At 36.0% G+C, this 12285-nt stretch overlaps 1 protein-coding gene across 3 annotated transcripts in view; it reads left to right on the plus strand.

The window, feature by feature from the left end:
• LOC105483054 (tetratricopeptide repeat, ankyrin repeat and coiled-coil containing 2) overlaps positions 1-12285 on the plus strand; it is a 475702-nt gene that overhangs the window by 42515 nt on the left and 420902 nt on the right. For all 3 annotated transcript variants that reach the window (XM_011743607.3, XM_071083397.1, XM_011743615.3), the window contains exon 2: positions 9526-9615. In XM_011743607.3, the coding sequence (XP_011741909.2) occupies positions 9549-9615 (67 nt within the window). In that variant the 5' untranslated portion in view covers positions 9526-9548. The remainder of the gene's footprint in view (positions 1-9525; positions 9616-12285) is intronic.

Here is a 12285-nt window from a genome sequence, read left to right on the forward strand (position 1 = left end):
GGTGTGAATCTGGGGGCTGCCTGATTTGTGAATCGTTCATTGCTCAATTAAGCTCATTTAAATTTAATTCGGCTGAAGTTTTTCTTTTAATAACACTAGTGCATTTGTCGATTATTTACTTCTCCTAGTATAATACATACTCTTTTGAGTTCTTCCATTCTTCTGTATTTCTCTTTTTTTTTTTAAAGATTATTTGCGATTGTGTTTTTTAGAGCCTCTCATGCTTTCAGCAGATATTCCCTAAATTTTCTTTTTTTTTTTTTTTTTTTTTGAGACGGAGTCTCGCTCTGTCGCCCAGGCTGGAGTGCAGTGGCCGGATCTCAGCTCACTGCAAGCTCTGCCTCCCGGGTTCACGCCATTCTCCTGCCTCAGCCTCCCGAGTAGCTGGGAGGACAGGCGCCCGCCACCGCGCCCGGCTAGTTTTTTGTATTTTTTAGTAGAGACGGGGTTTCACCGTGTTAACCAGGATGGTCTCGATCTCCTGACCTCGTGATCCACCCGTCTCGGCCTCCCAAAGTGCTGGGATTACAGGCTTGAGCCACCGCGCCCGGCCTAAATTTTCTTTTTCTTTTTTTTTTTGAGACGGAGTTCCGCTCTTGTTGCCCAGGCTGGAGTGCAGTGGCTTGATCTGGGTTCACTGCAACCTCCGCTTCCCAGGTTCAAGTGATTCTCCTGCCTCAGCCTCCCAAATAGCTGGGATTACAGGCGTGCACCACCACACCTGGCTAATTTTTTTGTATTTTTAGTATAGACGGGATTTCACCATGTTGGCCAGGCTGGTCTCGAACTCCTGACCTCAGGTGATCTGCCCACCTCGGCCTCCCAAAGTGCTGGGATTACAGGTGTGAACAGTGCACCCAGCCTCTTTTTTTTTTTTTTTTTTTTTAAAAAAAGACAGAGTCTCACTCTCTTTCTGTCACCCAGGCTGGTGTGCAGTGGTATGATCATAGTTCACTGTAACTTTGAACTCGTGGACTCAAGCAGTTCTCCTGCCTCTCAGCTTCCTGAGTAGCTGGGACTGCAGCTGTATACCACCATGCCTGCTGGTGGTGGTGGTGGTGTTGAGGTGATGACTTGCTGTGTTGCCCAGGCTGGTCTTGGACTCTTAGGCTCAAGTGATCCTCCTGCCTTGGCCTTCCAAAGCATTGAGATTACAGGCATGAAACACCAAGCCAAGCTTAAATTCCTTTTATGTTCCAGTTACCATGCTAGCTGCTATGTCTTCAGTGGTTATGTAGCTTTTACAGTTTAGTGAGATAAAAGTATGCTAAACATTAAATAACTGTATAGTCATTAATTATATTCTGCCATATTTTCTTTGGTTTTCTGTATAAGGAGTTATTCTTTTAGATATTTTTCAAATATACATTAAAAAAATTAAGGGCATATATTTAACTGTTTAGCATCTCTTCCTTTGGTGCCATGTATTATAAAATTACTACTTTATTCCAATATTTTCATCATGTGTGCATTATTAACCCTGCATCTTATCTGTAATGTTTAAAAAGTTATTGGAAGTGTTTATTAAATGCATTAGTGTGTGTGTGTTGTGTTCTCCTGCAGAAATTTCTCAGAGGAGAAGCTCTATGTTGACAAATGCTAGAAAATGGATAGCATTTACTTTAAATATATGTAACTTGCTTTTTATAATTATATGAACAAATTTGTATTCAAAAGGACTCTGAAGGTCGTGTCCAAATTGTTACTGTGGAGAAAATCGTAAAAGGAGATTGTATAGATTGACTGGAAAGATAATACTCAGTTCACCATTTGGATCAGTTTGTGGTCCTATTTTTGCAATTAGAGGCTTTCAGACAATATCTTAATATATTACCTTACCTTATTTTTAATTTTCTTGCCATTTGAAACATTTTCTTCAATCTTTAAACTATTAAAGCATTTTAATGGCATAATTTATTTATTTGGCATAGTTCTAATGTCAAGAAACTTGTTTCTCAGACTGGAAACCAAGTCAAAAATAAGAATAAGCCAATCCACCACCAAACCAAAAATGAGAATAAAAATAATATCAAACCATTTAAGCAGGAAGTGGATATAGAAAAAGTTATTTTTTAAAAAGCTGGCAAACAGACTGAGATGACAGAGAATTCCGAACATGGTTAGAAATGAAGATCATTGAGATTCAGGAGAAAGTCAAAACCCAATACCAGGAATATAAGGAATACAGTAAAATGAAACAGGAGCTGAAAGATAAAATGGCCATTTTAAGATCCAGAATGATTACATAGAGCTAAAAACTCACTTCAAGAATTTCATAATACAATTGCAAATATTAACAGCAGAATCAACCAAGCTGAGGAACGAATCTCAGAGCTCGAAGACCAGTTCTCTGAAATAACTCAGTCAGATAAAAATAAAGAAAAAACAATAAAGAAGAATGAACAGAATCTCTGAGAAATATGGAATTGTGTAAAGAGATCAAATTTACAACTCATTGGCATCCCTGAAGAAGAGGGAGAGAAGGCAAGCAACTTGGACAACATATTTGAGAACATCATCCATGAAAATTCCCCCAGCCTCACCAGAGAGGGCACCATTCAAGTCAGGAAATGCAGAAAATCCATGTGAGATGAATATCCCCAAGACACATAATCATTAGATTCTCCAAGGTTGAACCGAAAGAAAAAAATGTTAAACGCGGCTAGAAAGAAGGGGCTGGTCACTTAAAAAGGGAACCCCTGGTTAACAGCAGACTTTTCAGCAGAAACTCTACAAACAAGAACAGATTGGGGGCCTGTATTCAGCATTCTTTTTTTTTTTTTTGAGACGGAGTCTCGCTCTGTCACCCAGGCTGGAGTGCGGTGGCCGGATCTCAGCTCACTGCAAGCTCCGCCTCCCGGGTTCACGCCATTCTCCTGCCTCGGCCTCCCGAGTATCTGGGACTATAGGCGCCCGCCACCTCGCCCGGCTAGTTTTTTGTATTTTTTTAGTAGAGATGGGGTTTCACCGTGTTAGCCAGGATGGTCTCGATCTCCTGACCTCGTGATCCGCCCGTCTCGGCCTCCCAAAGTGCTGGGATTACAGGCGTGAGCCACCGCGCCCGGCCCAGCATTCTTAAAGAAAAGAAATTCTAACCAAAAATTTCCTATCTAGCCAAACTAAGCTTTGTAAGTGAAGGAGAAATAAGATCCTTTGCAGACAAGCAACTGCCAATGGAATTCATTACCATCAGACCTGTCTTACAAGAGGTCCTCAAGAGAGTGCTAAATATGGAAAAGGAAGACCATTACTAGTAGGCCACCACAAAAAACACACTTAAGTACATAGACGATTGACACTGTAAAGCAGCTACACAGTCAAGTCTGCATAATAACCAGCTAATAACGTGACAGGATCAAATCCACACATATCAATATCAACACACATAGGGTCAAAGTAAAGGGATGGAGAAAAATCCATCAAGCAAATGGAAAACAGAAAAAAGCAGGGGTTCCTATTCTAATTTCAGACAAAACAGACTGATATAGTTGAATATTTGTCCCTGCCCAAGTTTCATGTTGAATTGTAATCCCCAATGCTGGAGATGGGGCAGGGCCTTGAGGGAGGTATTTGGGTCATGGGAACAGATCCCTCATGGCTTGATGCTACCTTTACAGTAGTGAGTGAGCTCTTATGAGATCTGGTCATTTTGAAAGTGTGTGAAACCTCCCCCCAACACACGCGCTCTTTCTCTCACTCCTGCTCTGGCCATTTCCTGTGGCTGCTGCTGCTTCACCTGCCATGAGTAAAAGCTTCCTGAGGCCTCCCCTGAAGCAGATGGTGGAGCTATGCTTCCTGTGCAGCCTGCAGAACTGCAAGCCAATTAAACCTCTTTTCTTATAAATCACCTAGTCTCAGGTATTTATAGTAGTGCAAGAACAGCCTAATACACAGACTTTAAACCAATAATGGTCAAAAGAGACAAAAAGGCATTACATAATGGCAAAGGATTCAGTTCAACAGGAAGACCTAACTGTTGTAAACATATGTGCACCCAACACAGGGGCACCCAAATTCATAAAACAAATTGTTAGAGACTTAGATAACCAACACAAATTTGTAAACTTTCTTAAAACATGAGATTTTTTTGCAACTTTTTTTTTTTTAAAGCTAATCAACTGTTACTAGCATGAATGTGTTTTATGTGTGGCCTAAGATAATTCTTCTTCCACTGTGGCCCAGGAAAGTCAAAAGATTGGCCATCCCTGGTATATGCCCAAAGCAATGTAAATTGTTCTACCAAAAAGTCATGTGCTTGGATGTTCATCATAGCTCTGTTCACAATAGCAACATCATGAAATCAACCTAAATGCTCATCAGCGGTAGACTGGATAAAGAAAATGTATATATGCACCATGTAATACTATGCAGGCATAAAAGAATGAGATCATGTCCTTTGCAGCAACATGGGCAGAGGAGCTGGAAGCCATTATCCTAAGCACACTAATGCAGGAACAGAAAATAATTTACTTTATGTTCTCACAAGTGGGAGATAAACACTGAGCACATGTGGACACAAGAAAGGAAGAACACACACCAGGGCCTACTTGAGGATGGAGGGGTGTGGAAGGTGAGAATCAAAAAATTACCTATTGGATACTATGCTTATTACCTGAGTGACAAAATCTGTACGCCAAACCCTGTCACATGCATTTTGCCAAGAAAACAAATCTGCACATATCCCCTTGAATCTACAATAATAAAATAAAAAGCTGGCATTAGAATGGAAATATTAACATGATGTCATGATTATCAGAATAGTACAGAAGTACTTAATAGTTAATTTGATTACATTATTAATTACATAAACATTTGTATGCATGGAATGTTTTACTTTTTTTTAAACAACAGGGTAAGAAAAGGGCTTTAAATATACAAGAGGGATGAACATTGAAAATGAAAATTGATTGCCTGTTGATAATATAGCGGAAGAAGACATTGAAATAGGTTATTGAGTCTCCTGCCTTGGTGGACCATTAAGAAGTCAGTACTCCTCCTGAATGGTTTAGAACGGGTGTCACAAACCTAAAAACTTAGGGACCATGTAGATAACATAATGTTCAAATCAGCTAAGTATAAGAAAGTAAGAAATGATTGGGGGCCTGTGAATGGCTTGTTATTTTCGTGTCCAGATATTTCACTTGTCAGGAATTTATCTCATGATTCCTCCTGAGTGAACATTTTAATAAAAATTTGTATATAAAATTTGGAAAAGTGGGGTAAAATTTAGATATATATTAGTGGCAATTCGACCAAACTGCCTTCTCCCACTTAGCTTCAATTTGTGGAGTTCCTATATTAATATTTTATTATGATCAGTTTTCTATTGGTATGTTAACTTGAGGAAAATCATTTAATCAAAATGTAACTATGAGATGAGTAGCTTTATGTTTTACTTTTCTATATATTGAAGTAATTTAAAAAAGTTTTAGAACTAGCAAAAAAAAAAAAAACCCTCTACATCTTCAAAAAGTAGCCATCACTGTAATTTATGCCACCCATCAAAATATTTTACCTAAATCAACTTAAGTATGTTCTCCTGGTCTTTTTTGACTCTTAGTAAATTTTAAGTAATAAATTGCTGTTTTTATGATAATGATAATCTGTGCTTATACATTTTTTTCCTTTCGAAACTTTGGACAACTGTGTGAAAATAATCAGAGTTTGAGTTAGAAGTTCTAAGTAAGCCTAGAATTTTCTTGGTTTTCTCTCAGATAAAATTTTGAACTATTCCTAGAATTTTCATGCCTTTTCTTGATTCCCTGGTACACATTCAGTCTAGGTAGTCCTCATGGTTCTGGTTGATTTAAGGTCATTTCTCGCCAAATGAAACTTACTTTTATTATGCCCCTTCTTTACTAAGTCAGTAATCTGATGAATCGTGTCTTTGCTCAGTTTATTTACTCATTCAAGAAATATTGAGAGCCTACCGTGAACTAGGCATTGTGGCTAAAAAGATTAATAAAACCAGGTTTCCTTTTCGTTTTTCTTTTTCTTTCTTTCTTTCTTTTTTTTTTTTTTTTCGGGCTATTTTATACTTTCTTAACATTTTGGTTAAATTAACATTTTGTTAATTTTGACAAGTTGTATTTTTCAAAGAATTTATACATTTTATGTTAAATGTTAAATTTGGTATAAAGTTGTTCATAATATCTTATTTTTAAAATTAAGGCTCTGAAATGATGTCGTCTGTTTCATTTCTGATATTGGTGATTTCTTTTTTTCTTAATCAGCCTTGGTTTAGCAGATTTAATACTTTTCAGAAATCTGATGTGTGGCTTTGTTGATTTTATGTTTTGCATTTGTTTTCTATTTCATTTTTTTCTTTTTACTCTTTTCCTTCCTTCTACTTTCTTTGAGTTCTATTTGCTGCTTGCTTTTGAACTTTTTGAAATAGAAGCTTAGATACTGATTTTCATCTTCTAATACATACATTTAAGGTATAAATTCCTTTAAAATCATTGCTTTAGTTTTATCTTGTGAGTTCCCATAAGTCATTTTTATTATCACTCATTACAAATATTTAAAAATACCTGTTGTGATTTATTTACTTTGTTCAACTTAATGGGTATTTAGAAGTATATCACTTAATTTTTAAGCAGTAGGAGATTTTCTAGATTAAAAAATACTTACATCTAGCTTAATTGCTTTGTGGTTGGGGAATATACTCTGAAAGATTTCAAAATTTGCTGATACTTTTATGACCTAACATATGGTCCATTTTGGTATGTGTTTTGTGTTATAGTTTGTTTTTATTTGGAAGAGAAATTTGCTTATATATATTCAAGTCTAGTTATTTAATCATGTAGTTCAAATATATCATAGTTTTTTTTTTTTGTCTACTTGGTCTTGTAGCTATTGACAAAGGTGTGTTGGTCTCCCATGTAACTGGATTTGTCTGTCACCTTTTAGTTTTGTATACTTTTTGTTTTAAATGTGTTTAGGCTTTCTTATGGGGTCCATTGATTTAGAATTGTGCTATCTTGGCTAGATGTGATGGCTCACGCCTGTATTCTCAGCACTTTGGGAGGCCGAGGTGGGAGGATTGCTTGAGCCCAGAAGTTAGAGACTGGCCTGGGAAACATAGTAAGACCGCATCTTTAGAAAAAATGAGAAAAATTAGTGGTGTGTGGGAGCTCACACCTGTAGTTCTAGCTACTTCGGTGGCTGGGGTGGGAGGATCACTTGAGCCCAGGAATTTGAGGTTGCAGTGAGCTATAATCACACCACTGTTCTCCAGCCTGGGTGACAGCATGAGACCCTGTCTCAATACAGACGAAAGAATTATGCTATCTTCTTGTTGATATGACTTTTTAATTATTAAGAAATGCTTTTATCTTTAGTAATACGTATTGCCTTAAGTGTACTTTGCCTGATACTGGCATAGTGATGCCACCTTTCTTTTTGTTGGAGTTTGAATGGTATATCTTTTCGTATCATTTTGCATTCGGTTCTTCTATATTTATAGTCTTCTACTAGAGTGTTGAACATAATAATGGATATAATTTGAGTTTAAGTTATAAACCTTACTATTTGTCTTACATTTATCCACAGATCTATGCTACTTTTTCTCTTACGTCTTACTTTCTTTGGTTTAGTCAAATGTTTTTACTTATTCTTTTTATCTCCTCAGTTTGCTTTTAGTGAATATCTTAGAGATTACTACATGACTTTTTGAGTTATTGAAGTCTAACATGAATTATTACTTCTCTTCTCGGGTAATACAGATATCTTAGAAACTTCAATTCCATTACCCTACTCCTTCCTTTTTTATTGTTGTCATGCATTTTAAATCTATATATTTTAAAGAACAGACTATCAATGTTATTTTTATAGTCATTATTATTAATACTTAAGAACATGTTTACCCTTTCTGTGGCTCTTGTTTTTTGCATGTATATGCTTTTGTCTAGTATCATTTTCCTTCTGGTGGAAGAACTCCCTTTTAGTAATAAATTCTTTGTTTTTTCTTTTGATTTTCATTTGCAAAGATATTTTAAACTGAGAGTAAATTGCTTGATTGGCACCAGTTTTTTTTTTTTTCAGAATTTTTAAATCATTTTCTGCTATTCATCATTTCTGTTGAAAGTATCTTTCAGTCTGTTGATTCTTGCTACTTTAAATGTGTTTTTTTGGGGGTCTGGCTGTTTTAAAGATTGTCTTTAGTTTTTAGCAGTTTGGCTATGATTTACTTAGTGTTTTTCTTTGTAATTATTCTGCTTGAGTTTGACAAGCTTCTTCAGATGTGGCTTCATGTCTTTAATTAATGTTAGACAATTCTTGGTTGCTAGCACTTCATATATTGTTTCTTCCCAGTTTTCACACTGCTATGAACTTTCAGTTATGATAGAACTTTTCAGTGGTTCCATATGCGTCTGGTACTCTTTTCTATAATTTTTTGTCTTCATCTCTCTATGCTTTGGTTTGGATATTTTCTGTTGACCTGTGTCCCACTTCATGTTTGCTCTATTTAATCTGCCGGACACACCAAGTACTTACACCACTTTTGGAAAATTTTGCTGTGAAGAAGAGTGAGGATATAAGAGCCGTCATTGAATTGTGGTGGAGTAAAGAGTGGGGCTTTCTTTTTGAACAAGATAGACTAAAATATGTTTATGTTATGATTGGAATGATTCAGGAGAGAGAAAAAACATTAAAGCTGTTTCAGAGAAAAGGAAGATGATTTTTTAAAATAAAATTATTGGGAAGGTGAGAGTGAATGTAATGCAAAGCAGTCAGAGAGTTTTCCTTTGGTAGGAGTGGGACATGGAGTAGGCACGGATTCATGCATAGCTGTAGTCTTGGGAGATAGAATTCTGGCTTGACCAGTAGAAATTCTGCAGGTACGGTCGGTTTCTAGAATGTGTGTGTGTGGGGATGTGTGTTTGTGCATCATGTGGGAAAATTGTCCAAGAATGGAGAGTCAAGTAAAAGGTAGACAGTATTTATAGCTCCCTAATTGTGTTTTCTATTTCTGTGCATCCTCAGTGATAGCTGCTTTTATTTCTTAGGGTAGTCAAAAGTATTGTATTTTTTTAAGGAACTATTTAAATGTTTAATAGTCTTTTTTGTCATATAGTTACAGTTGTGTACTATATATTTAAACATAGTTAATTATCTTTTTCTGGTTTACCACTTTTATTATTTTTTAAATTTTCTATTATGGGTAAATAATAGTTGTATATATTTATGGGGTAAATTTAGTTAATTCTTTATAATGAATTTTAAATTAATTCTTAGTATTTTGGATAGACAATCAAGTTTTCTTTTTTCTTTTAAAATTTTTATCATAGTAGGTATATATATTTATGGGGTACATGAAATGTTTTGATACAGGCATGCAATGTTAAATAAGCACATTATGAAGAATGGGGTACCTGTCCTCTCAATCATTTATTGAGTTGCAAACAGTCCAGTTGCACTCTTTAAGTTATTAAAAAATGTACAGTTATTGACTATAGCCACCCTCTTATGCTATGAAAATCAAGTTTTCTTAAACACATTTTCCTATATTTTCTTTTACAGTTTTGCAGTAGAATAGTATAACCATGTTTCGGAATAGTCTCAAGATGCTGCTTACTGGTGGGAAATCAAGTCGTAAAAACAGGTCAAGTGGTAAGTGACTATGCTACATTTATTATGTATGATATTTTACAAATGCAAATTCTTTTAGGGTCCTGAATTAATGCTGTAACAATTTGTTAAATGCTTAACTTAGAACCTAAAAGAAAGTTTACATTTCTTTGGGCTTTCATACAAGAGGTAGGAACACTTGAATGCTTATCAGGAACAGTCGAGAGAAAAGAAAACCTTGTGAAGAAAAAATATTTATTTCTAATATATGAGAGAGTAATGTTTCTGTGCATTTGCTTATTAAAAACCTTCTAGACCTAAGTTTATTTTTTTGAATTAACACGTGAAATTATTGCAATCCTAGGCACTCACTGGGGAAGGAAATTATAAAAATAACTGTCCTCAAAGATTTATACAGAAAGTGAAATATCAGTTGAACATTTTTATAGCCATTAAAATAAAGTTTATGGGTTTTTTTTTTTTTAGAACAAGGGGTTAAGTCTTAGGCTTTTGAGGTAAAACTGTATATACTTTCTTGGTAAAAAATATTGAAAAGGAATGTATTAGAATGTTTGTTTTTTATTAATGAGTGGTAGACTTTTATTGTATTCTTCATAATCTTTTCAACTTATTTTTCTTGTAAATTTATATTGGTACTGTATTTATTGTCATTCATTTCAGAATGTTTCTGTAATTCTGATTGTGATTTCTTCTTGACCCATGAGTATTTAGAAGTGTATTTACTGATTTCCAAACTGTTGATGAGTTTTTGTTTATCGTATTGCAAGAACAAACTCCCCTACATCAACAAAAGGAAAACTGTTTTTTCCTCCACTGCTCACACCAACGTTTCTGGCCACCAAATATGTGGGGTTTTTTTTTCCTACAGTGATTCAGTTCAGTTCTCTGGTAGACACCAACTGAATGTCCTACAATTAAATTCAATTCTGACACTGTCTACCCTGAGTTAGCACAGACCCCATGGGTTATGGTCTCAGTCCTACAAGACTGCTTTCCACTTTAGATACCAATTGCGTGTGGTGGATCCCCAGGTTACCCACAACCTCTGTCCGACTTGGCTACAAATCAGAGGTTCCCATGACCCGTTTCTCAGGTTCTATCATTTGCTAGAATGGTGCACACAACTCGAGAAAACAGTTTCTTTACAAGATTATTGGGCTATTAAAGAATACAGTTCAGGAAGAGTCAGATGGAAGATGTGGGTAGGGCAAGGTATGGGGGAAAGGGCCATGGGCTTCTGTGCCCTTTTTGGGTATGCCACCTTCTCAGCATCTTCCATGTGTTCATCAACCCAGAATCCCGTCGAACCCCATCCTTTTGGGTTTTTATGGAGGCTCCATTATGCAGATATGGTTAATTAATTGGCCATTGGTGATGAACTCAACCTCTAGCCCATCTCTCCTCTCCAGAAGTTAGAGGGTAAGGCTGACTCTCATGGTTGGCCCCCCTGGCAGCCAGCACGTGTCCTGAGGCTGTTCAGGAGCCCCCAGGTACCTACCATTCATCCCGTTAGCATATAGAAAACCACTTATCACTCCGAAGACTCAAAGTTTTAGACCCGTGTGCCAGGAAATGAGCAAAGACAAATATGTTTTTTTGTTGTTTTTTTTTTTGTATGTGTGTTTTTTTTACTATGTCATGCTTCTTCTTATTGAATTCTAGCTTAATTGTACTATTAGAGAATCTATTCTGTATTATTTTATTCTTTTGATATTTATTGAGATTTGCTTTACAGTTCGTTATATGGTCAGTTTTGGTAAATGTTCTGAATGTACCTGAAAGTAATGTGAATGTTGTAGTTATTGGATTCAGTGTGGATCAGTTTTGTTAATGATGGCACTCAAACATTTCATATCCTTCCTTACTTAAAAAATTATTTACTGAGAAAGGTGTGACAAAATACCACATTATGATTGTGAATTTGCTTATTTCTCCTGCTGGTGCCTGAGAATTTTTGCTTTATATGTTTGGAAACTGTCTTATTAGGAACATTCAAGTTTAGGATTGTTATATCTTCCTGGTGAATTGACCTTTTTACCATTATGAAATGTTTCTGTTTATTTCTAATAGTGACTTTTGTTTAAAAGTTCATTTTTTCTCTCATATTAGTATAAGGACTGCAGGGTTTTTTAAATTAGTATTTGCAAAATATGACTTCTTTCATAGTTTTACTCTCAACATTTCTGTGTGCTTATGCTGTTAATAGCATATAGTTGGGTTTTCTTTTCTTTTATTCAGACATTTTTTTTTCTCTTAAGAAAGTCTGGTCTACATTAATTTGGTCAGTCATATATTTAGGTATCTGTGTGCTTTCTACTTGGCGTATCCATTCTATGCTTCTTTCTCTCCTATCTTTCTTTCTCTTTCCTCTCTCCTTTTGCATCGATCAAAACTTTTTTTTTTTTTGAGACAGGGTCTCACTCTGTTGCCCAGTCTGGAGTCTAGGGACACAAACACAACTCACTGCAGCCTCAACCTCCTTTGCTCAAGCAATACTCCCACATCAGCCTCCTGAGTAGCTGGGACTACAGGTGTACACCACCACACCCAGCTAATTTTTTAAAAAAATATTTTGTAGGGATGAGATCTTAGTACTTTGTCCAGGCTGTTCTTGAACTCCTGGGGTCAAGTGATCCTCATGCCTTGGCCTTCCAAAGTGTTGGGATTACAGGTGTGAGCCACCATGCCTGG

Source organism: Macaca nemestrina, chromosome 17, assembly GCF_043159975.1.
Source record: "Macaca nemestrina isolate mMacNem1 chromosome 17, mMacNem.hap1, whole genome shotgun sequence".
Lineage (NCBI taxonomy): Eukaryota > Metazoa > Chordata > Mammalia > Primates > Cercopithecidae > Macaca > Macaca nemestrina.